We start from the raw sequence: 27,143 nt of genomic DNA on the forward strand, positions 1-27,143 counted from the left end.
TCTCGAACACAACGTCTAGAGCGTAGACTGATGGAAGTAGAACCTCGAGTAAGCCTTTAAGCAATCATGCAAAGCTATTTTTTTCTTGCAAAGGTGTATTTTTTCTTTTTCTTGCAAATTGCATGAGTAACTCAATGGTTGCAGATAGGTAAGCATCTTGCTTTATGGTCTAAGAAAATGGGAGTTGGAAATATTCACGTCAATGAAAATGTGTAATGGGCTAGTAAATAAACAGTGCTAGGTGGTTTGTGTAAACTAGTACTTACCTGAGTGTGAACTAGGGCTTAAATAAAGCGGTTTGTGTCTGTGTGTGAACAACTGCTAAGGTTTCTCATGTACTAGTGACACCTCTTTGGACAGAGATGTGATTTATTTTCTTACATTTAACATTTTCCAGATGCATTACTTGTCATATGTAGAGAGAGGGAATAGTGGCAGCACAGAGAGTTAATTTGCTGATGAATGAGATGTCAGGGAATCAGGATACTGAGCTTGTAAGAATGTGGTCAAAGCAAGGAAGAGATGATGGGGGGTGTGGGGGGGGAGGATGAGGGGGTGACTATTCTGAAGAGGAGTGAAGCAAAGCAACGGGGGGGGGGGGGGGGGGGGGGGGGGGGGGGTGGGGTTGGTTTGGGGGTGGGTGGGTGGTGAGGAGATGGGAACTTGCAAAATATGAGAGGAACAAATGTGCTGTTGAAGAAAATGTGTGCAGGTATTTACCCCTTGAGAAGTTAAAAGAATGGAGTTAATGCTTTGCAGGTATTATCTTTATTGGAAGTTCTACCAAATCGTTTGACTGCCAATGTTTTGGAAGAGCTACGTCTCAGCAAGCAAGCATTGGTAAGGCACTTTGGAAGAGAACTATAAAATAAAAAGCTTGCATTATCTACATTGAAGACTTGAAGAAGTGCAATCCAGCTTATGATTGGCATTATAGGTGGAACTTGGATCCAAAGCAGGTGCTCTGAGGCAAATGCTACTGGAGCTCTTAGAAAGCCCACAAGAGATCCGTCGGATGACAATAATGGGTCGTGGGTGTACCATAAGAAAAGAAGATGGCTCCATTGAATGCACGGTTTCCTCAGACAAGCAATTAGCTGATGGTAATCTCATACTGCCATGTTGGTATGCCAGCTGCATTAGTGTATCTCCACGCCATACCAGGGTGTCTAAGACAAATACGTGCATCCCACAAATAACTGTAGTTGATTTTATGTACCCTAAGGGTTTGGTGTTTTCATACTCGTAGATGAGGAAGAGGAAATGGAGATGCTTTTAGAGAACTACTTACAAAGGTAGTGGATTCACTTTTCCATCTATTGCTGTTTCTGTCTGATTCACTAGTGACTATCTGGACCTTGATTTCATGAATGATAAAGTTCAGGAAGAATGTCATGCATCTCTTGAGTTGTTTGTTTGACTCTTCCAGATGTGAGTCTTGCCATGGTCAAGCTGAGAGACTTCTCGATTCAGCAAAGGAAATGGAAGATTCAATAGCTGTCAATCTCAGGTTTGGGATCCCACAAACATCTAAAAATGATTTCATAGGCATTTGCTATGGAAGACAAACTACTGAAGAGGTGGTGGTGGTTTCAGTTCACGACGCCTGGAAGTTAGTCGTCTAGAGCTGCTGCTTCAAGTGGGCACTTTTTGTTCTGCCCTTGGTGCCCTTGTCGCAGGTGTGTACCAGCTTTCCCTATGTGCTCATGACTGCGGGTCCTTGAGGGATTTATGTTTTGTTTTAGATTATTCTAGACCTTGTAGTCAGTTTTGTGACTGTAAATTGTTTGTTTTTGTTTTTAATTTTAAAAAACAGGCATATTCGGGATGAATCTTAGGTCCTATTTGGAAGGAAGTGCGGTACGTACGTATTTGAGTGCTGATTACTTAAATAGAGTCTCTCAAATTAAAACTTAATCTGATTAGTTCGCCACCTTTGTGGTGGCAATTTTCTTGTTGCAGTTTGCCTTCTGGTTAACCACAGCCGGAATCATCCTTGGCGGCATTATACTGTTTTTTGTTATGTACAACCACCTCAAGCAACGAAAGATTTTGTAAGGTACCTACACGTACATAATCTTTGGAGTTGGTTGTATCAAATTGTTTCAAAGAAAGCAGGTTGTAGATTACAAGAAGTCTACTATGATCATGAATGTTGAGGGTTTTAGCCTGTTTGATTGACCACAAAGATTGTTAATGCTCAAGTTTGGTGTATTTATTCTTCAAATTTAAGTTGAGGGTTTCACTCCAATTCAGTGGGGTGCAAGGTTGTGCCTCTGTAAAGTTGTTTATTACCGACCTTTGGATGGACTCTGCCATAATGCTTTAATTCATTAATACAGCACATAGATTATTGATTGCATAGCGCTTGTGTCAAAGAAAATCTGTGCTTGCTTGGTGAAGACGTCAGGATAGTATGACATCATTTCCTCCGAGATGTCCAATGTGGTTTTGTGATATGGAACAAATTCGAGTCTAGTGTGTGTTGCTCAGTTGAATCAATGCAAGATGGCAAGCTGGAGCTGTTTGTATTGGCATGGCATTGTATCTAGCTTTTTTGATGATATTGATGTTTGTGTTGTCGCCACTAATGGTAGGCAACTGCAACACACTGCAACACAGTGTGTGTTGCAGTAGTGCCAAATTATGTTGAAATTTGTTTTTTGTTTTGTTTTCCGAGCCGGGGTCGTCGTGGCACAGACGTGCCTCCTTAAACTTGAAGGGCCTGTGTGTTGAAATTTGTATTTCCTGTTTGTGTGCCATAAGCAATGTGGTTGGAATTGTTGAGAGTCATCATTAGCTTGACTACTAGAGAGTCGGAGCAAACCTTCGATAATTAGTAATAGTATCGAGGCCTTCAGCACTTCTAATCAGCGCATTTAGGCTTGTGTTTAGTGGTAATAGCAGCACAGGTGAAATCCCTTATTGCATTGCCTTTGGTGCAACTTCTTCAAGCATATAGATCATGGGTGTGTCTGCTTGAATTGTAGCATTTAGGCTTTGCAGTTTCAAAAGCACTTCTTGATGGCAGTATACCATTTGATCTTTGAACATTGATCCACTCACAAGGAGCGAAGACATGCATTGCATCAAGGGGGGGTGTTGAACTAGAGTGACAAGTCACCTAGCCAAAGAAATCCCATAAGCTCAAAGCAAGCCTTGTTGTACCTACCTCATATAAAAGGGGTCCTTTTTCAATCAACTCAAGTCATTCACATCTCACTATCTCAAGCTTCTCTATGAGTGCAAGCTATTCAATCTTGCAACCTAATTAGTTTGCGCTCACCTTCACTATTCACACATTCTCACTTTTCTCTTTTCAGTTTGGAATTGTCATGTCCACATTGGGTTGGGTGTTGATTTTTTTTGGATCTCGGCAAACTCCTGTCTGAGAGCTTTTTTCCCAATTCCACATTGGATGTCGTCTTGGTCCTTTGTGAATACTATGTGAAGTAGTTTTTTTCAAAAGAACTTTTAAGAAGCTTTAGTTATTTTTAACTGGAGGCTTTTTGAAGTTTTATGCTTTTTTGGGAGCCTAAGGCTACTTAATCCTTGTGTTTTATTTGTAAAGGAAGAAGATAATTGGAGTATTAAAGAAGCATGAAAGGACTTAATAAAGGAGGGCTTTGTTTTTTATCACAAGCTTTGAAAGGCTTTTGTTCTCTCTTTCAAAACAAGCACGTGTATATGCATGAGAGAGAGAGCTTTTGTCTGTTGTGCATAGCAAGAGCATTGTTGCTATCATCACCATCGTCTCAGTGAGAGCAACGAGCGGATAGCAGGAGAGAAGAAGCACTGTATCACCATTGTGGTTGCCTTCCTTGACACGTGATTTGCATGTGGTGTCTTGGCCTTGTGAGAGAGCTTAGAGCTCTTGTGCCTCCTCCTGGATTTTTGATCTATGCTGCTTATGGTGTACTTTTGTGGTGTGGTATGTCCACACCATGGTGGTCTTCAACTTTCGTTGGCTTGGTTGGTTGGCCATGGGGTCGTGTGTTGGATGGCCTCCGTGGTCACTTTCCCGACGGCTTCTTATGCTCATTTTTGGTGGCAGTTCTTGCGCAACTAGGTTGTGTGAATCTTTGGGCTTCGACCCTAGCAGACATCCGTATGGCTATTTTATTTTTAAATTTCATTATTTAAAAGCATTAGTTTTTCCAAAAAAAAGAAGCAGCAAAAAGCCAAAAGCCTTGCCCATATCTAAGAAATCGTCCCATGAGAAGGATTGTTTTTCCAAAAGCATTAGTTTTGGAAAAAAAGAAGCAGCAAAAAGCCAGAAGCCTTGCCCATATCTAAGAAATCGTCCCATGAGAGGATTGTTTTTTCAAGGACCTTTTTTCTTCAAGCATGCTCATGCACACGTGTGTAGGGTTCTTGGCATTGTTTTCTATGGACTACTCAAGGACATGACACCATTACTGGTTGTGTGCGCGAATACTAGTCTAGGCAATACCCTCTTTTGACGCTTCCAAGAACACAGCTCAGCTCATCAATGCATCACTTTTTTTTCTTTTTTCTTTTTGGGTTCAGTGAGCATGGAGGCTTCTCTTGGATGGGGATTACCAACTAGTATCAATTTTTGGTGATTTCTTTTATCTTTTTTTTAAAACGCATGGATGGTGATGTGTTTTATCTCAATGGTCCTTTGTCCGTGGATGTGTTTCTTACAAAGTATATGCACATTAGTGTCATAGTAGATGGAGAATCAAGCATGCATAGAAAACCTCAAATTTTAGCTTGAGTATAATGCTCGGGTCTGTGATTTTCTTTGCCCCAAGCTATCAATTAGAATTGGGACGCATGTAGGCTTTCCGTACAAGGTTTGGGCCCATTGAGATGGGAAGAAATCCAAAATTTGACAAAAGCTTTTATGGAATCTATGGAAAAGTTTGTGGCAAAGTTTAATTGTAAATATTCTCATTTTCAGTTAGTAGTCAATAAGCAACAATAGTAGTCTAGCTTAACAAGCTTAGAGTTTGGTTTTGAAATAAGAATTTATCAATGAGAAGTATTCTTTTGCTAAAGAATTAGCCATAGGTGCTCCTAGCCCTTGAGGATACTAAAGCTAAATCACTTGATTGATGCTTTGGACCTTGTGTTACAAAGAAAGGTTTAAGGACAAAGGTAAACCACTCTTCAAGGTGCAATTCGGATTGCCAAAGAGAAAGATGCAGTTAGCTTTGGGACCTCCATCATCTTTGGAACCAACTCTTACACAAATGTCAGTTGTTGCTCCTCAAGGTGAGAGTCCTATGGATCATTTGGTTCAGTTATTGCAGCAATACGACGACCCAAAAATACCCCACCTATAGAAGGTGGTAGCCCAAGTTGAGTGTTTTCATTGTCGAGAACGTGGCCATGTGCGTTGCAACTATCTAGGCTCTTGGAGGCCAATCCATCTTCTATGCCATGAGCTAATTCTTTGGGGTGTCTATTGATGAGGAGATAGCTTCAAGAAAAGCCAAATAAGTCGAGTTGGAGGCTCTTGTGGGTAAAAGAACTTGTGCTCGAGTGGAGGCGAACACGGAAGAGGTTCTCAAACTAATTAGGTTGCAAGGTTGATTGGTTTGCACTCATAGAGAAGCTTATTGAAAAAGGACCCCTAGGTGACTTGGCACCCCAGCATCGCTTATTTCAATAGTCTTAAGCATACCAGCAGCTCAGGGAGCACTCGTAATATATAGATACCCAATGATGCATTCATAGGCTTTGTACCCTCGAACAACTAAGTGAAAGCATCTTTTGGGGTGCCAGCCTATGGATACATGGGACCATTCTATACACAGGTAACTCCAAGAATGGAACTTAGGCATATGGTTGCAACTCTGGATCTAGTTGTAGAACCAATAGAGACTGTGTTCAGAATTCACAAAACCCTAGAAATAAGAAGAAACATCAATGATGTTCCAACATCAACAAGGGGATTCAAGGAGGAAGCAGAATATAATGATCTTCTTAGGATCAGACCCTCTCTCATAGCCAAGATGATTTCAAAGTTTGTTAGATTAGGAGATCCCTTTAGCCATTTAGTTGCATTTAAATAGATCTATACTGTAGAAAGGGTGACTAATCCTTGAACCAAGATTGATGTCTTTGGCTTAACATTAGAGAATCGCCCAATGGATGATGAGGATATTTGGAGTTCCATCATTAACCATTGTTTGTGCCATCTCCTAGTGGTGCCGACTTAGTTTACCCAAGTAAAAACCCTACGGTTTTTTGGAATCCTTAGAGATATGGAGATCCCACCTCCATGCTTATCTCCTTAACAATTGGCCCCACCAAGAACTACTCCTATGAGGCTAGTTAAGATTGAGCCAAAAATTGATGAGCCTCCTAACACAATTGATTTCTATGTTAAATACCTAGACTCAATGATTCGAAGCCCACCAACAAGAGGTGAACACCATGTGGCTTGAACATTTGATGCTAGTCACACATTGATTGACTACCCTAATGCAAATAGTATCGAACCAAGGGATATCAACACACCAAGGCAAGCTCCACTAGCTTGCTTTAGATGCCAAGCCCCTCATAGAGTGGTGAATTTCCTAATGAGAGCTAACCCAAAAGTAGCTATTAATGATAGCACTTTGGTGTATGCAATGTGGCATTGATTATTTGATCAATGTGACTACAAACCAAAATCCCTCGATACATCATCGCTAGCCGATAGGGTTGGGAATAGTTAGTGTGTCATGTCCAACTTCGTCTTCGGATGATGAAAAAGAAATACCATTATTGAATGTTGTGACAAGGGCTCGAGCGAGCAATTGCAAGATCAGCAAACCATGTCCATAACTTCATTTGCATCAAAAACCCCTAAAAGCAAAGAAGGGAAAAGAAAGAGTAGGGTTTGAAAACAAAGGGAAGACACATGTAATGCCAAAATAGAACCATTTAAGGTAAGAACTTCCCAAAGTTCTAAGGTGATAAAGGAAACAAAGGAGCAATACCTTGCGGACTCACGAGCTTACTTTGAGATGGAGGATGTTCTAGACTCCTCTACTTAAATTACCTTAGAAGAAGAGCAAGGAGTGGGAAACTCGGACAAGCCAATCCTCATGGATGTTCCAGACTCCTCTACTCAAATTACGTTAGAAGAAGAGCAAGGAGCGGGAAACCTAGACAAGCCAATCCTCACGGGATAGAAGAGAAGAACTTGGGAGAAAGCCATAGAGGCGCACATAAACCTAGAATTTGATGGGATAATCTAGGATACATTGAGATTAAAGATGTTCCAAAACCTTTGCTTCAAGTCACTTTTTTAGACAAGAAATGAGGGACGAGGTACCGATCCTAATGGATAGAATGGATCAATCCTAGAAATGGCCAAAAGGTTGTGGAAGGATGATATAAACCAAGACTTAAGTATGAAGAACCCCTTCCTAAGAAGCTACAAGAATACCCTAACCTGAGAGAGGAGATCTTGAGGTTAAGTGAAGCATAATATTTGGTACTATGGACCCAGATAGAAGTAGAGGGACCAGCATGACGTTTCCACAAAAGATTCCTACACTGAGACCCTTAGAGCCAATCATAGAAACACCTTAGGAAGGCAATGTCTCAAGACAAGAATCACAAAAAGATCAACAACAACTAAGGGACCATTCAAGACAACAAAGCGAAATGGGGAAGCACAAAAGGAGCTTGGAACTAAGGGAAGAACTGCAATAAACCTTTAGAACTAGAAGGCATAGAAAACCTAAGAGCGCTACATGACCATGTCCTAAGGGAAAAAGAGATCCCCGAGAGGTAGGTCTTACACTTGGAGAAACCATGATAGGAGAGAACAATGAGAGAACTGAGTTGGAGTGGGTGTGGGTGCCACGACAGTCTAAAGAAAACTCATTAAAGACCAAGCCTTTGTACATTGGCTTAGAAGATGAATCTATGACCATAGCGAATGTGCCTTTAATAAGGCCATATCTTAAAGAAGAAATGAGAGCCTTGAGAGCAACCTCTCTACCCATATGACTATCTCAATTGGTTGAGTACCTACCTACTAAAAGAGAGACAGAAGCTTGGAATGAAGTCCACCAGTGGATGAAGAATCAGCTCAAGCCATTAGAAGACGCAAGTGAGAGGCTAACCACAATACCAAAGAAAACCCACTAAAGATATACAAAGATGTACATGTCAGTATAGTGGATAACTACTTTGAAGGTGATCATATGAAACCATTCCAATCAAACTAGAGGGCATGACCACTACGACAATCCTAGATGGGGGAGAAAGAGTGAGCATAGCCACCAAAAACATGTGGCAAAGATGGGAAGCAACCCCCTAAAACCTTCAAAGATTATCCTCAAATTAGCTACTCAAATTAGCCGATGGCAATTTATAGGAGCCCTGAGGGAAGCAGAAGTAATGTCGTCGACCTAGCCTATGATCATGCCTTTGCTATTGTTGACCTTAGAAGAACCACTAGTTATGATGTTATTCTTGAATTGCATTAAATGATGACATCTACCTCCACCAGGATGGAAGTATCATCAAGCTAAACCTAAAGAACAATTCCTATATAGATGTGACCAGGATACCTATTCAATGACTTACGGTCTAATATGCCATCACGCTCAAAGAGATTAAACTTATGTAAAGTGAATAACCATAATTGTAAAGGTGTCAACAAGAAGAGGAAACTTTACTTGCTTCACTACTAGACCCTTAAGAAAAGGAAAACTAGATGCGCCTATTGGCTATAATGGAAACATGCCCTAGAACGATGGGAACCTAGTCTTATGACCAAGACAGTAATGACATTGTTCTTGTCAGAACCATATCTATTGCAGCAAAAACAAAAGGAGTCAGAACCATCAAGAAATAACTCCTAGGAAATGCAATGTGGTACCACTTAGAGGCTTTATGCAAGCTTCAAACTGAGCTATGCCTCAAGGTTGGTAGATGATGATGAAGGAGATGAGGATGTGTCAGGAGAACACTAGGCACTTCTCAAATATGTCCTTGAAAGGAGAGAGGCTTCCTTGAAAAAGCTAAAAAAGCCGATGCATGTCAGAATGAGAGACTCACCTAGCCCTAAGGATGAAGATCATTATTCGCACAATATCAAAGCCTTGCTCCAACTGGAAGGTTCTAATGAAGAAACCATGTCATGATGTCATGAAAATAGGTCTTGAGATTACTAAAACATTAGTAAAAGAGAATTCCATTGATTAATCCTCATAGGACTCCAAAAGGACTTCTACGTCTAGATAGAGAAGACGAAACATAGCTATACAGAGAGGGACGAATCCAGGAGGAATCTTGAGAAATACATCCCAACAAACAATGACCAAGAAGAGTATTGGAGATAAGTCTCCTCACATTATACGAACTACAAGTTTGAGAATAGAAAGGTATGTACACTAACACCAAAAAGAGAAAAACCATAAGAAATGGGGGTATACTATGATGGACCAGAAGATGCCAAACAAATTGACTTAGCACTACTAGTAGGGGGAGAGCCCAAAAAGGTTTGGATATCTACTCACTTTACCTGTGGAGAGGAGACATAACTAATAAAGTTAATCAAAGAGTATAGAGATATATTTGCATGGAGTTACTTGATCTCAAGGGAGTCCCTCTAGAAGTCTGCTAGCATACAATCCTTTCGGTGGATGATGTAAGGCCAGTTAAACAAAATCCATAACGTACAATGAAACCTATTCAAAGACTATCAAGGAAGAAGTTGATAGACTTATTTCCATAGGTTTTATATATGATATGGAGCACACAAATTGGGTTTCATTAGTGGTCATAGTACCAAAAAAGACTGGTAAGATCTGTGTATGTACAAACTTGAAAAAGGAAAATACTCCCCACAATGAGGGATCACTACCCACTACCTTACTTTGAACATGTACTTGAAAGAGTAGCAGAGACAGAAACTTACAACTTTTTGGAGGGATTTTTCGAGTACAACCAAGTATCCATAGATCCCAAAGACCAACACCACCTTTGCTATAGACGATGGGACTTTTGCTTATAAAGTGATGTCATTTGGACTCATAAACATGCTAGGTACATTGATGTCCAGGATTTCTTATAGAAATTCTTAGAGGTCCTTATGGATGACCTCTATGTGAACTTAAAGTTGACAAGCGAGTGCATAACATATGTGGCAAGTGTTCAAAAGATGCAATTATTATAGGCTATGCATGAACCCAAAACAATGCAAATTCATGGTTAGGCATGGGAGAATCGACATGTAGTGTCCGAAAATGGAATCACTACTTACCGACAAAGGGAAGATCCAAGTTATTGTGAAATTCAAGATACCAAAAAACCTAAAGGGTATCCAAAAGATTTATGGGGCACATGGGTATTATAGGAGGTTTATCATTGAATGCATGGAATTTCACATGCCTAATTTTTACATTTCACGTCCATAGTATTTTGGACTTTTGTAAAAGTTTTCATTGATGCAATCTTTTTTTTAAAAGAATTTTTTTGGTATCTTGCTCTAGCAATCTCATTGTAGAGGGTTGGATTGTGCAATATCTTTTGTTTTGTGTTACCTTTGTGATATGCAACTGAGAAAGTGTAAGAGATCGAGAGAGAGAGAGAGAGAGAGAGAGAGAGAGAGAGAGAGAGAGAGAGAGAGAGAGAGAGAGAGAGAGAGAGAGAGAGAGAGAGAGATAAAGGAAACCGACAAGGTGGACTCGGTGTTTGAAGCATATTCCACAACTTTAGTGGAAGTGCTGAACCTTGCCACCAACGGCCTCATAACCAGGAACACTAGCGATATTGCAAGCAAAGATATGTTTCATTTGAAAGCAATAAAGATATCTCCACTTCACTCCCTCTCCCTCTCCAATTTGTAGGATGGAATCTTTTTGGAGTCTACTCATCCGATTCCAAAAAAGCACTCGCTAGAAATAGCTCACCAAAAAAGCACTCGCTAGAAATAGCTCCCCCGTGTAAGGGTAGCCAAGGATTTTAGAGAAAGAAAGTGAGAGAGATAGAATTTTTCACTTACTTTAATATGCATGGGTAATATTAAGATATAAAATTATCCCAAGACCCTATTTAACCTTAAGAAGCCAAATTATATAGATGTGGTGTTAACCCATTTTACAGTAACAAGAGTTGCCACTATATATTTTTTTACATTAAATAGCAAAGATGCAGACACCAAGAGCATATAGGATCAATCTATGAGGCAACGGTGTCCAAATCTACAACTTGGATGGGCACTCAAAAATATATTTCAATGAGATTAAGCATTGTAAGTGAATATTATATAATTTGAAAAAAATCTCATATTTTGGGAATCAATCACTCCATTTAATTTTAGATATATCTTAAACATACCAACTCCAAATTTGTCGAAGATTACTCTTAAACATACCAAACTCCATATTTTGGGAATCAATCACTCCATTTAATTTTAGATATATCTTAAACATACCAACTCCAAATTTGTTGAAGATTGTAGATCTAGATTCTACTCTTCAAGATCTTTCCAATGATATGTCACATGAGGGGGTTTTGATAAAATTTTAGACAAGTTCACTATGGTCCCATTTTTCAAATAGAAATGGTATTTTTCCCAAATAATCTAATATGGTGTTTTGTATAAAAAATAGGCCACTTATGAGCCTTGGGTGACAAATTAGTGAATTGATTACACCTTAAACCATGCACATGGTTTATCAATCACATAAGAAATTTATTGATGTGCTTGGTTGATGCATATTTCCTTGAGCGGACCAAGCCGATTTTTATCATTTTGGCCTCTGACCTACCATTGCAAAAGAACCCAACAATCGAGATGAATACACGCTTAAATTTTAAAAAAACAAGCTTGTGGACCACTTTTTGACTACTATTTGACCTACCAAATGTAAGAATTTTAACAAGGTCCAGGGAGTGAAGTTGTAGTACTCGAAAAATACTACAACTCTCCCACAAAACTTGTTTCCAAATTTTTTTGTAGCGCATTCAAAAAAGGGCTGCAAAAACTCAAAGTGTCATTTTAATAGTGATGGAAAATAGGTTTTGAGACAACCTCTACCATCTAGGAAACTACTAGCACGCACACTTTTTAGAAAAAAAAATCTGAAAGGGCATTCACATGCCCTAGCACCTAAGACAAAATTCATGCAAACGGCCCCCCTATTGGAATTTCGTTTGAGAGATAAGGAGATAGAACAAATATACAAAGATTGTTTTGGACTACAAGGAAACCCCCAAAAAATATAAAAATTAAAAAGGAGAATGATGGTCATAAATGGCTAAAATGTGCCAATATTGAAACTTAATCCAATTGCTAAAACCTACCAACCCTTGAGGCCCATGCCTCAAGTATAACCCCCAATCACATCTGTTATACATTGGACCAATCTTATACCTCCCCAACTGTGCCACTAGGTTTCAAACCCATGGTGATACCAATTCCAGTGGTCCTATGCCAATACAATAATTGGTCCGAGTTTCTTACAAATGCTGAGAGATGGTACTCCACAAACCTCGCAACCCTAGATGCCCAAACTCTAATAATATTGAAGCTTTAACCAAAGAAGAACCTGCACATATCCCAAAGGAGTCACCGAAAAGAGAAATTTCCAAGCTCATGGAAAATATGATGGATTTACCAATCCTATTCAATTCATGCAAATTTTTGAGCATCGATGTAAAGTATTTGGAAATGTGGGTTGCCCTGCCAAGGTGTGTGTACTCAATCCATGCTTAGTGGAAAATGCTAGTAGTAGATGTTTCATCATGTTGATGCCTTTAAGGCAAAATTCAAAACTCTGAAGATGGCCTTTATCTATGGATTCTCGAGACAAGGCCCTAGGTAGCGTGCTGCAAGCAAAGCTCTACATGATAAAGTAGAGACTTGAGGAAACCGTACTGGAATACATCTTATGCATGAAAACCCTAAACTCATAATGTAAGAATTAGGAGTAACTCAATGATGCACAAGTGAAGTGATGTTTCCTTATGGGACTAAAGAAAAACACTACACACAATTTGATAATAGTTTCAAATCCAAATTATTTTGATCAATGATGTAAAGAAGAAATCCATTTAGATGATAACATTATGGAAGATACCATTGATATGAACTCTTCATCGTCTAAACCTGTGAAAGTAAAAACCCAAGAGACATTAATCTTTGAGATGTCCATAGCAAAGTTCTATAATGCCTTGCTTGAAATCTTAGAAAGTCACTACAAGAAAGGGAATGAGCTAATTTGTCAGCAATAACATGGTGTTGCCTTCCCGACCTACTCTAAGGCGCTTAGCCATCTTACCTATGATAATAGGCACTTATCTTATCTTTTGTAAGATGACTCTAGAATATATAAGGCAATCTTATATGTGCTTAATATCAAATAGGGAAATTCTATGGACTTAGTGTACATAATTGCTTAAGACTAGTAATAGAGGCTAGACTAATTTTAAGTTTCTTAGTAATAGAGGCTGGATTATTTTTAAGTTTGGTTAGCCTAGTGTGAAAACTAGTCACTTATATATAAGTCATTTTTTACAATAAACAATACACAATCATCGAATAGTTTTCTTGTGAGCTCTCATTCTACCCTTTTCTTTCTTGTTTGCATGCTATTGTGTTCTTAATTGCTTAATGGATGCTTGTTTGGTGTTAACCCATGGCGGACATCGAGACGTACTATGTTTTACATCATTAATTTAAATATTCTGAGTCATGGGCCGGGCTTGTCGGCACCGTATGTTAAGGATAAAGGGATTGGGTGATCGCCGATGAGAGGCGCACCTTGAATATCAGTAGGATAAGGGTTAGGATTGGCCGGCCATGTATGGGCGCCCAAGTGTGAACGGCCAAGTCACCTATAAGAGTCAAATGTAACCCTAAAATCCTCATTCTCATGTGTTATGAATACAAGAGTGCTCTTGCCTTATCTCTTGGGTTTCCTTCTCCTGCCTGAGAGAGAGAGAGAGAGAGAGAGAGAGAGAGAGAGCGATCGAGCGCACTGTGTAGCGGCACGGCGGCGGCGGCGAGACGGCGGCTCCTCCTTCACGGCTGTGACGCGGGAATCCTTCAAGGCGGTAGTTAAGCGGTGAGTGACACACCTTTTGCATTCTGTTTTGAGCTTTCCTTCCCTGGTTGTATGCTTGCAGCCATTCGTGGCTCGCATACGGTGTCCGGCAAGTCCCCAACTATGACCTGTGCGACAAAAGCGCACATTTTTGGCGCCCCTGCCGGGGAGTTGCCCTGCACCAAGCTCCAGTTTGCAGCTCGGCTGCTGCGTGAAGTTTAATATACACTGTAGGAAAGCGACTGTGTGTTTGTTGTTGAGGTGTTTCTGTGTTTTGTAATCTGTCTTCTGCATTTCTGTTTCTTTTGTTATTTTTCCGCTCCGCGTGCGGGCGTGCGTTCTGTTATCTGGTTATCTGAGTGCGGGGGGGATTTCTGAATCCCCAGATCTGTGCTGTGTGCAAACTGCGCCGCAGCCAAGGCTGAACCCTAAAGAAACCCTAGAAAACTTATCTTTAAAAAAAACAGAAAATAAAAATTAAAAAACAGAAAACAGAAAATAAAAAATTAAATTTTATTTTTAAAGAAAGAACCAAACGTGTGGAGAGGAAAGATTTTCTAATTGGAGAAATTTTTTTTGAAAAGAAAGAACCTCAATTGACCCTCGACCTCGACCCCGACCCCGGCCTCGGCCTTTTGATATATATATATAGGAGAGTAAGCCTCCATAGCTTCCTTTCAAGTGAGAGCTTATGGGAAGTTGTGCCCTATATGTAGCCCACTCCCCAAGGAGTAAAGTGAGCATGTGGGATAAAGCCCTCACCCTTTCCTCCACAAGCAAAGAGGCTTTTGCCCCTTCCCCCATAGGGAAACGGACTGTTTTGAGAACCACGAGAGCTCCGGATAGGCAAACACGATGCTGTAAAGCACGTTAGGACCCTTTGAACGATACGCTCGTTTCGAGCTATCACACGTCCTAGTCCAAGTTCGACCGTAAGTAAGGGGGTCAAAAACGAGTTAAAAACAATCTAAAAACAAGTAAAAACGGGGTGTGAAATACCCAAGAAACCACTTGCGTGGGCTTCAAGGGTAGTTACCAATGCACGTGGGGTAACCACGTCACATGCATCTACGTTCTGGTCGGGTGCTAGAGCCTGAGCCACTAGAAAGCGTTTTAGTCTATGCAGGCTCACACCATCCCTCCACGTTAGCATCTTGGCCTTCGGCTGGAACCCAAGGGAGTGCAACCCAAGATCCGTGAATAGTGGATAGTGACTCGTCCTCTGACTCAGAAGCCATGGAAGGACACCCTACCAAGAACCCTGAGGAAACAAGCCAAAACATGCCAATTTGGGCCCCACAACCCGGATCTAGCATGTTTAGTCGTCTAATAGAGACCTTTAGTAGAGCTACGCGCTCAGAACATGCGACAAGCGAAGTAAATGAAGAAGGAGGGGTAGTGGATTCGCCATTCACATCTCGTGGATCCTACCCTCCCAAAGAGTGTCCATGTGGATATTCTACCCACTTCGTTTAATGAGGGCCCTACTGAGCTATCACCTTCCGATGCTCTTCCTAAAGTAAAGGTCCCTAGAAGCCAATCCATAAGAAGTGACATTGCGTCCACTTCAAGAGAACCGTTTGGCACACCAAGTCTGGATGGGATATTTCTCAATGAAAATTGGGAATATGATCTACACACAGAGACTCTAACGGACCTATACACGGGTTACACATACCATGTGAGTTGGTTAGAAGTCCTACGATCTACATCTAGTGCCACTAATCTAGAAGAGCAACAGCAAATGATATGTGAGGTTATTCATAGAATTATCCAAATTAAGAGGCAAAATAGGGGAGTGAACCTAGTTTCCACTGGCCCTATGAGGTTTTTGGATACGGGCAAGGCCAAACAACCAACCCTATCACAATTGGAGACTCCCTCGGTGAGTCCCATAGACCCTTTATATGTTGTTTCACCTGGAGTCTCAATGCAGGTTGAACCCACGAGCAGTAACTTTAGCTTCCCAACCTTGGCTCAACTTTCCATTAGGGAATCCACAATGCCTATCCCAATGATGAGCATGACGGAAAGCGCACCTGTTACCACTGTAGTTAGTACGACACTGCTACCTAGTGGAACAGTACCTAGTGGAACAGTACCTACAACAGTGCGTGCCAGTGCCTATCGACCCTATGTACCTATCGCTACTCATGCTCATGTAGCTCCTACGCCTCTTAGTATGCCAATGGCGTATGCTCCACGACCGCCTTATCACAACCCTTATCCAAGAGGAGCTAGGCCTAGCCACATATCATATCCTACGTCATTTGCCAACATACTCAGACCAACGCCAACTCCTATCAGCCAGGCTATCCCAGAAGTGCCTCCACCAGCTATGCCTGCTCACCTAGGTGATCTCGCAACGTTTGCTCAGACGATCGGACGATCTATTGCGGAAAACATGCGGGGTATGCCTGAGAGAGAACCTAGAAGCAAGGCAGTACAAGTGGCTAAGCTCACTCAAAACTTCAGTGGTAACGAGGATGTTAGGAAGAACATTGAAGTCTTTGAACACGTGTGTGATTCCTTGGAAGAGCACAATGAGCTACATAAGTGTAAAGCCTTAGGCTTAACTTTGAGTGGGAAGGCCGGAGATTGGTATCGAACCTTAAGTGTTGAAGAGCGCACTCACTACCCCACTCTCAAGAGATTGTTCTTGAAAGAATACATACGTGAGGGTGTGCTTTGGGGAGTAGCATCTCAACTCCAAAAAGCTGAACGCGAGGAAGGGGAGTCAGTGAGAGACTTTATAAGTCGATTGAAGCATCTAAATTCTCGCTGCACTCCCGACGAGCGCTTCAATAATAACCAACTGCTCGATAGATTCATTCGAGGATTGCGCCACGAGGACATTTACAATGGCCTAGTCATTAGAGGTCTTACAACGTGGGAAGCAGTCACTGCCAATGCAATCCAGTTAGAAGATAACTTGATGATTGCAGGTAAAAAGGTGTCTTCGGAAACAAAATCCGTTAGTTCGCAAGTATCTGGGCACGAGCCAATGACGGTGAAACCTATTGCCAAGGAGCCCAAGATATCTGAAATGTCTGTGTGACCGACCTTACTAAGGCTCTCCAAGAATACTTTAGGGGTAATCGAGCTCCTCAGAATAGCCATATGTACCCAAGGAGAGAGCAACAATGGTGTTCGGTTTGCTTAGGACCACATAGCACGAGTGAATGTCCCACATTCAGAGTCAAATTCAATGGGAATTGCAATGCATGTGGTAAGTATGGCCATCAATCTAAAGATTGCCTAGTACTTAAGCGAATGTTGGCAAATCAGGCACCACTAGCCTGGTCAAACACACCTCAAGTACCCGCGCTGATGCCTGCACAACCTGTCGAGCAACCGTCACAGCACATAGCTCCAAGGAATCCGAATGTAGTCCAGTCTGTGCCGTTACCACCGCCAGTGCTAGGACCACAACCTCCACATCCCAAGGATTACCCCAATAAACCAGATGGGTTGTGAGTCACATAGTGCGTGTGGGGATTATGAAGAGGAGATAGACCCCACTGCTCCATATGGGATTGATACGTTTGAAATGATTCCCCAGTACTACATGGAGGATCATTTCGGGCAAGTCAAGCCTGTTTATCAAGCGGCTGCTCTCACCACAAGAGGGCAAAACCTTAATACTTTGGCGAGGAGACCACCTTTTCAATGCTACGATTGTGGTGGACCGCATCGTGTAGCGGAGTGCCCTAATAGGTTACAGAAGATCGCTACTCATATGCAACCAAATCAAGGGAGCACATCGGGAATGCCGGTACTTACATGTAATCGTTGTGGCATAGATCATTTGATCGCTCAATGTCCACATAATCCTAATGCACCCAAGATTACGCCATTGAATTTGGTTGAGGTCACCAACCAAGCACGAAAAACCACACCCATTGTACCCGTGAATGTAGTTACACGATCAATGCTTCAAAATCAAAACTACATTCTTGAAGAGAGGGATACCGCATCAATCGCTCGGGCAAAGAAAAAGAAAACACGGCGGAAGAGATCGCTTAATGCCACGAGCTCCAAGCCTAGTTCAAAGACTAACATAGGGACAGGAGACGACCCCGTGTATATGAATGATCCTGAAGATGATTCCGATTCAATAGAAACCATGGGGACCAAAGCCACTACCTTAAGGGAGGAACCCACTCGGGAGCTCAACGAAGGAGAATCAAGCGAGTACAGAAATAAGGAGAAACAGAAGGAAACTTCCTCGGCCCCACAACCAAGTCAGTTAATGCCCTCTCGACCACCCAAACTGACTGAGACTCCCCAAGACAAGCCACGTGGGCCAAAAACCCTCAAGAAAAAGATTGGAACTTACCCAAACCCAGTTGAGGAGATTGAACAAGTGCAACACTTAAGGGGTTTGGTGGAAGAAACACAAAGAGAACTGGAGCCAAACCTGAGAAAAATCAAAATTCCAGACACAGTGTTTCCTACGCAAGTTCAGCCTCACAGGAACCATAAAACGTTAGCTATACCTAGTATCATTCGGGAAGAAAGTGAGGATAGGACATCAGGAAGTGGGCAAACACCCTTTTTGCTTGAAAGAATGTTTAGTGAGGGAATGCCTGACCCCATCTTAGAGGAAGTAATTCCATCTTCACCAGTCCCTAGTCAAGGGACGATATCTCGAAAAGTACCGTTGAATGTGTCTAAGCTAATGGATTTCATGTCCTCTGAAATCAGAACCACGATCATATCCAAATTATACGGAGATCCTGAGCTATTCTTAGCTCTTCGGGCATTTCTCAATGGAGAACTAAAGGCGGGGCTACCACAATTTGCAAATATGGATAGACCCGACACGCTTCAAGATGATCTACAACCCAACCCAAATGAAGATTCGGTCGTTGAAATACCTGTGAACAAGTTGGGACAGTACTTTGAAGGTGATGAATCTAATGCCACCCTCCCCATTACTACCAAGGGATTAACTCTAAAGGGAATCCTTGATGGTGGTGCTGGAGTGAGCATTGTGACTAAAAACTGTTGGGAATCTATGGGGAGACCTCACCTCGAAAGTCACAAACATAGTGGTTAAGATGGCAAACGGAACCATAGCTAAACCTATTGGAATGTTAAGGGACCTTAAGATCAAGGTTCTGGGATACAAGGTACGACATACCTTCATTGTAATGGATTTCTCCAAGCATCCTATGTCATACCAAATGATCTTAGGACGTCCTTTCATGAGAGAAGCACAAATGGTGCATGACCGGTTGAAAAACCATGTCTATCTACAATTCCAGGACTCTGTCATTCAAGTTGATCTTGAGAATGGTCGTGCGCATCCTTTAGGAAGCAAGGTTATCATCGATAATTGATCGAATACCACTGTTCACTCCGCCCCATTAAGGTATTGCTATACATGCAAAAAAGAGATTGATGATGGGAAAGATTCTCCTTATATGGATGTCTTACCGGGTATGACTGAGTCGGATAACGTGGATTGGGTACACCTAGCGAGCGGCAACCATAGACACATGGGGAAATAGAGGCACAAGTTGGGTAACACCTGAGGGGCAAGATATGCCACCGTTAGTGCCAATAAACATGATAGGTGTTATGCACTTGACTCCTGATAGCAAGAAAGTGGCAAACTCAACTGACAGTAGTGAAGACTTTGACCAATGTAACTCTGAGTATGAATCTCAAGAAGAAACTGACCCTGAGCCTGAGGGGAAAAATGAATCAAATATTCACCCAAATGTGGAAGCAAGGTGCTCAAGGCCTAGGACAGTGACCTCTTGCAGTTCATTCGAAAGTGAGGGGGACACAAGTGAAGATCGACCAAGTGAGTTCGAATCTGATAGAAACAAAAATCAAAAACTTGGTAAGAAGAAAACGAGACATAAGCGCCAACGCTATCGAGCTAATGTACGCACTGCAATAAACAAGGAAAGATCCACTGCAGAATGGCTTAGTTATGTAGGAGCCATTGACGCTCATCGGCGGAAGTTAGCGAATAATTGGGGACAATACCTCCAAAGTGTCATGTGGTGTATTCCGCAACCTCATGACGTCGCCCAATTAGAAATCGAAGAGAAGCCGAAACTAAGTCGTACTGCAAGAAGGCGGCAAAACCAAGAGTTGGCTCAACAACAAAAGGAAGTGGAATTGAAAGAAAAAAGCCTGGCACAACAAGAACCAGTAGACTTACACCCCGCACCCGAGCATTTCAAATCATTTACCACAGGGGAACGTAAAGTGGTCTACACAAAAGCCCAACGAATGCCTACCAATGGGAGTAGCGGTGTCTACGATGGCCCTGCGGTAGTTAAGGAGATAGACTTAGCAGATCCGGGTGAGGAGTCTAAACCAGTTTTTATTGCTCAAGACCTCACCAAGGCGGAAGAAGCTGCACTTACGAAGCTTCTCAAAGAATTCAAGGACATATTTGCTTGGACATATCATGATATAAAGGGTGTTCCACCCTCGGTGGTGCAACACACGATTCCAATGATTAGCACTGCTAAACCAGTCCAGCAACGTCCCTACCCAATGAATCCTAAGTACGCAAAGATTGTACAAGAGGAAATTGAAAAGCTTGTAAAATGTGGATTCATATACCCTATTGAGCACTCAGAATGGGTTTCTCCGATAGTCATCGTACCAAAGAAGAATGGGAAACTCAGAGTGTGCGTTGATCTCAAAAAGGTTAATGCAGCTACCAGAAGGGATCATTACCCCTTGCCATATTCTGAACATGTGCTTGAAAGAGTGGCAGGCAAAGAGGCATATAGCTTTTTAGATGGGTACTCGGGTTACAATCAGATCACAATTGTAGTCGAGGACCAAGCTAAAACAGCATTTATCATGGAGTTTGGAGTGTTTGCCTTTCGCGTCATGGCTTTTGGCTTGACCAATGCACCTGCAACATTCCAAGGATTGATAAACACGGCCTTTAAGGAATATCTAAGGGACTTCTGTGAAGCTTTCTTAGATGATCTTTGTGTTCCTCTTGGGATGAGCACTTGATGTGTTTACGAAAAATATTTGAAAGGTGTAGATTATATCGCATCTCATTGAATCCTTTCAAATGCCAATTCTGGGTTAAACACGGAGTTATCTTAGGGCATATAGTGTCCAAAAATGGGATTTCCACTGACGAGAGTAAAATCAAGGTCATTCTGGAATTACCCCCACCCACCAACTATTAGGGAGTCCAACGCTTTATGGGCCACGTTGGTTATTATCGAAGGTTTATTCTCTTCTTCGCCGAGATAGCTCGACCATTGTATAAGCTTCTCATCGAGTTTATTTGGACCGAAGAATGTGACCGTGCCTATGAGCTATTAAAGAAGGCCTTGGCGAGTGCTCCAATCTTGAGAAAGCCTAACTGGGATTTACTCTTCCATGTGCATATTGATGCATCAAACTTTGCTATTGGGTGTGTGTTAACTCAACCTGGAGAACACAAGCTAGACTACCCCATTAGCTTTGCCAGTCGCCAGTTGAATGATGCTGAGATGAACTACACCACTACAGAGCGAGAAGGGTTGGCAATGATATATGCAGTAAGGAAATTTCGTTATTACCTCCTTGCCACCAAGTTTGTTTTCTATGTGGATCATCAAGCATTGTTGTATCTGGTAAACAAACCATGCTCCACAGGAAGAATCACACGATGGCTATTGATTCTTCTTGAGTTTGATTTCACTGTTGTTGTGAGACCTGGTAAGAAACATGTTATGGCTGATCATTTGTCTCGCATACCTAATGGTGAGGCTCCTACGGGGGTTGATGATGACTTACCGGACACTTCCCTGTTCATGGTGGAGACAATGCCTGAATGGAGTGAGAAGATTGTTAACTTTTTGGTTAATGGCTTTCCACCCAAAGAGCTTCGTAAAGATCTAGCTCGAAAGCTAATCAAAGAATGCGAACCCTATTGCCTGATAGCAGGGACTCTTTATAAAAGAGGAAAGGATGACGTTCTTAGGCGTTGTGCCCGAGAGGATGAGTATCTAAGAGGCACATATGGGCGTAGCCGGTGGTCACTTCTCAGGAGACTTAACTGCGCGAAAGATCTTACAATCAGGGTATTGGTGGCCCACTTTGTTCCAAGATGCATCACTCTTTGTGAAGGGTTGCGATGAATGCCAACGATACAAGAAACCCCAGAGGAAAGATCAGATGCCCCTACATCCAATCAAAGTAAACCAACCATTTGAAAAGTGGGGTTTAGACTTTGTAGGTCCGATTAGCCCAGCGGCCCGAAACACACAATCTCGCTATATCATTGTGGCCACTGACTATATGACCAAATGGGCTGAAGCGAAAGCGACACGTAAGGCAGATGCAAGGACAACAGCCAAGTTCCTCTTTGAAAATATAATCACACGATTCGGTTGTCCTTTTGAACTTGTGAGCGACAATGGGATGCATTTTATAAATGAGGTGATTAAGGAGCTCACAACAAATTTCATGATATCCCATCATAAATCTACTCCTTATTATCCGCAAGCGAATGGCCAAGCCGAGAGTACAAACAAGACATTAATCTCTGTTTTGACAAAGACAGTTGAAGCTCATCGCACGGATTGGGATCTAAAGCTTAGGACAGCTTTATGGGCCTATCGTACTGCGTACAAAGTGGCTATTAATTGCACACCATTCAAAATGGTATATGGCCAAGAAGCAGTCATGCCATGGGAATTTGTCATTCCTAGTCTTCGTGTTGCTACTCAAGAGGGTTGGGATGGTAATCCCTTAGCAGAGCGTCTGTATATCCTTGAGCGGCTAAACGAAGAAAGACAATTGGCTGTGTACAATGCCCTTGTGGAGAAGGATAGAAGGAAAAAATGGTTTGATCGCCACCTCAAGGACAAGGACATCAAGGTTGGGGATAAAGTCCTGATGTATGGAGTGCGTAACGAAAAGAAGAAGCTCAAATATGCTGGTAAGGGACCGTATAGAGTATGTGAAATTACCCCGCAAGGTACCATCAGAGTGGAGACTCTCGACGGAGTTGAAGCCATTGGATTCCTTAATGGGAGTAAATTCAAAAGATACTATGACCCCCTGAGCCAAGAGGAGTTACATGCAATCCATCAAAAGAAGGCAGCTAAAGAACAAGCTGAGCTTAAAAAGATACAAGCGAGAGTCGAAGCCAAAGAACGTCAACAGCGTGCTAGGCGACAACGAGAAGCCAACTTGGGAATTACGCAAGTATTTTTCGAGGAGGCAGAGGAGGATTCGCTGGAATCCGACCCGCCTCTAAGATACCCAATTGAGTTACAGAGTCCTTACGGGGAGGTGCTGTATAATACATTATTGGATACAGGAGCTCAACACAATTTGCTATCATATGGAGTGTGGTGTCAACAACTGGGAAAACCACCTTTATCCAAGAGTTCTATCCAAGTTCAAGGAATCAACAAGAAGAAAACCCCTGTCTCAGGAATTCTGCACACTCCGGTTGCTTATGACAAGGGAACCATAATTCAAAGCTTTTTGGTTATGCCTGTGGGTACCATGGAAGGGACTGTAAACTTAGGGCGCAAATGGATGATGGCCACCAAGTGCAATATCGATTGGGCAACTAGACGAGTCACAACGCAAGAACCAACACTAGGTCTGACCGCTCAAAATCCCGCACCTAAGTCATCCACTCAAATATTAGATAATGAAAAATCACAAAGCCTAGTGGCAAAACCATCTTTGATTGTTTGCCATCCCTCTAACGCTTCAACGCCAAGAGTGGAAACAGGCAAGGTGGTCTCTAAGGTTCCGCTTACTATGCCAAAGAGTATATACAAATGGGTCCCAAAAGCTTCGTTAACAGCTACTTCCCCTGCTCAATCTCGGTCAGCCACCACCAAGAAGCCTCGTAAAAGGAAAGCAGCTACCCACCCGAGAAAGGGCAATGTAACATCGTGATGGATCCCTAAAAAATTATTAGTAGCCCAAGGGTACTACGAGGGGAATGACCAGATTTGGGTCCCTAAACATAAGCTGAATCCCTCTACATCACCTATAAAACCTTGCAAACCAATTGTTGCCACCCCAACGACAATTCAAGATCGTGGTAAGAAAAAGGTAACAGAGTGCTCCGCACCACTTCTTCCAGAGTTAGTTTGGATTCCCAAACGATATCGATCATTACCACCTAGCTCAGGAAGGGGGGAGCCACATGAAGCTTCTAGCTCCTCATGCCAGGCACACGCTAATATAGAAGTTTCTACATGCTCTACACCTACTCTTGTCAACACCCAACAAAAAACCGATGAGTCTACGTCTCCCCTTGTAATAGTATCATCGGAAACCATTTCCTCCATTCGTCAATGGGAGCATACACTACCATCTCTGCAATTGGATGTGGCCACAAGGGTCATAAAAAGCTATCTGCCCACATCACAACCTATGACCCGCTGGACAAATTGGTTCCAAGAGGCTGCAACATCATTGCAAATAATATGATCTACCCAAGGAAAGGGGGAGCATGTACTCACGCTCGACATTCTAATGCTTCCTCCTTAACCTTCTCCCCTGACCATGTAATTGCCAAATTCAAGGGGATGTATATATATAGCTTCATACATTTTTTTTTAAAAAAAACAAAGAAAAGAAAAACAAAAAATAGTAAAAAGAGCAAGAGCACAAAAAGAGGATAAATATCCGTATACAATCAAGAACTAGATTGACCTGTCACAAACCTACTGATGCTATATCTGTGTTTGCAGATATGGCAGATGCACGATCATCATACACTTCATCCACTCCCACCTTTGGTGAGAGGTATCATCTATACCTTTCTCAGATATTTCACATGTGCTATCCTATAATTGAAACTGAATGGGATCATATAGATGTACTAGCCAGAGAGGAAAATGTTGAGGAATTAGAATGGCTAATTCACCTATTGACCATAACTGACCCCTACTCCGTAGAGGAAATATCCCCGATAGCCCAATGCTTTCCTTTTCCACAAGATGACTATCCTCGCATGGTTACATTCTTGATGAGTTTATGTGAATGGGAAAATGAAAAGGAAATATCTGACAGTGATGAATGGACGGATGAAACTCATGGCACTACTGAGGTTGACTTTATTTATTTGGATGATGCGGATAGAGGCTTAGCCTTAGGGCTAGAGCCAGGACTCTACAACATCCTCTTACCGTATCCTCAGTAGTAGTGTGGTGACTGGTAGGTAGGTTAGTGTTTTCTAGTTTTTTCTAGTTTAGATTCCTTAAACGAGTCTTTAATTTTTCAAACTGATGTGCCTCTCGAGGTATAGTGGTTGTTACTTGATTGTACAGGTTAAAAAGTTTGAGGTGGGTTCGCTTTTTCAAGTCTTGAGACTGCCGCAACGTTCATCAAAATATATCTACATCAAATTGCAAGCTGTCTCGTCAAATCAAGGAGATCTCCAAAATACAGGTGTAATTCTTCCATACCCACTCTCTTCCGTTTTTTCTGTTCAATTAATTGCATGAACTATAATGCATGACCACATGGAAATTGTCAATGTAATACTTAGTTTGTGAAGTTGCTTGACGTGCTAGTGTAAATCATTAATGAGCTTAACCTTATTGAATATATTCCTGAGAATGCATGACGTCTTTAGTTAACCTTGGAATACGATTGTCTAAGGTCTAGGGTCAAACTATCTTAATGTTTGACACCTGGCCATGTGTGTGTTGACCTCTAGGACATAGCTTTTACCCCTTTGTCGAAAGGATGCAAGACAAATTATAGTTCAGGAGCGAAGATTAAAAGAAATTATTTAAAAAAAAAGAAGCCTATAATAAATGGCAATAAAAGTCTATGATGTGCTTTAATGTTGGCCTATCGCCTTATTGATACTTGGTAGGCGAGGAGTATTCTACTCCACACCGATGCCTTGGTTAATAGGGGGTAGCCTTGCCTAAAGTGAGCTAATAGATTCCTGGATAATGCCTTGTGTTAAACATGGTACCAGGATCGATGTTAGTTTTGCCTTAGGAAGGTCGCCATTGAGTGTAAAAATTGTCACGTGCATAAAAAAATAAAGGCGCAAAAGGCTCCTGTAACCTTGATGTTTCTTGTGTCCCTAGGCTCGTGGTAACTACTTGTTCTTAGAGTAGACACAGTGTGGTCATCTGTTTATTTATTAAGCTTGGTTATTTTCCTTGACTTAAGCCACTTATAAACCTTGATTAACCTTTGACACCTTGCTATCTCTTGATTTACTTTCAATAATTTTAAACTCCTGTTAATTTGCTACACTAGCTCATTCATGTCTCTTAAACTAAGTTCTCATAGCAACATCCATTGTGGTCTAACATGCTTGAATTTATACACTTTATATCTTTTGAATTCCAGCATACTTTCACTCTACTTCCCTGTTTTGCAGACGGTCCACCACAACAACCCTATCGAGCTTACCATACCATAGCTTCCGAGGACGGAATCTACATCAGGAAGGGGGGCATGTTAACCCATGGCGGACATTGAGACGTACTATGTTTTACGTCATTAATTTAAATATTCTGAGTTATGGGCCGGGCTTGTCGGCACCATATGTTAAGGATAAAGGGATTGGGTGATCGCCGATGAGAGGCGCACCTTGAATATCAGTAGGATAAGGGTTAGGATTGGCCGGCCATGTATGGGTGCCCAAGTGTGAACGGCCAAGTCACCTATAAGAGTCAAATGTAACCCAAAAATCCTCATTCTCATGTGTTATGAATACAAGAGTGCTCTTGCCTTATCTCTTGGGTTTCCTTCTCCTGCGTGTGTGTGTGTGTGAGAGAGAGAGAGAGAGAGAGAGAGAGCGATCGAGCGCACTATGTAGCGGCACGGCGGCGGCGGCGAGGCGGTAGAGCGGCGATGGGCGGCTCCTCCTTCAGGGCTGCGACGCGGGAATCCTTCAAGGCGGCAGTTAAGCGATGAGTGACACACCTTTTGCATTCTGTTTTGAGCTTTCCTTCCCTGGTTGTATGCTTGCAGCCATTCATGGCTCGCATACGGTGTCCGGCAAGTCCCCAGCTAACTACGACCTGTGCGACAAAAGCGCACATTTAGATAGGTATGCTTGTAGGTTTTCCTCTTGCATTAGCTTCTTCTTTTCCCACCTTTTGTGAGAGAGAACCATTGTGAAGGATCATA

At 42.0% G+C, this 27,143-nt stretch overlaps 1 protein-coding gene across 1 annotated transcript in view; it reads left to right on the forward strand.

The window, feature by feature from the left end:
* Positions 1-2,359, forward strand: part of MGT10 (magnesium (Mg) transporter 10) — a 23,935-nt gene extending 21,576 nt beyond the window's left edge. Inside the window, exons 6-13 of the mRNA XM_086779080.1 lie at positions 1-48; positions 760-840; positions 938-1,103; positions 1,250-1,295; positions 1,430-1,510; positions 1,597-1,679; positions 1,817-1,860; positions 1,963-2,359. The exon at positions 1-48 is cut by the window's left edge and continues 21 nt beyond it. Of these exons, the coding sequence (XP_086635206.1) occupies positions 1-48; positions 760-840; positions 938-1,103; positions 1,250-1,295; positions 1,430-1,510; positions 1,597-1,679; positions 1,817-1,860; positions 1,963-2,058 (645 nt within the window). The 3' untranslated portion in view covers positions 2,059-2,359. The remainder of the gene's footprint in view (positions 49-759; positions 841-937; positions 1,104-1,249; positions 1,296-1,429; positions 1,511-1,596; positions 1,680-1,816; positions 1,861-1,962) is intronic.
* Positions 2,360-27,143: the final 24,784 nt, after the last annotated feature.

Source organism: Cibotium barometz, chromosome 40, assembly GCF_041138505.1.
Source record: "Cibotium barometz isolate CiBa-2024 chromosome 40, ASM4113850v1, whole genome shotgun sequence".
In the NCBI taxonomy this organism is placed as follows: domain Eukaryota; kingdom Viridiplantae; phylum Streptophyta; class Polypodiopsida; order Cyatheales; family Cibotiaceae; genus Cibotium; species Cibotium barometz.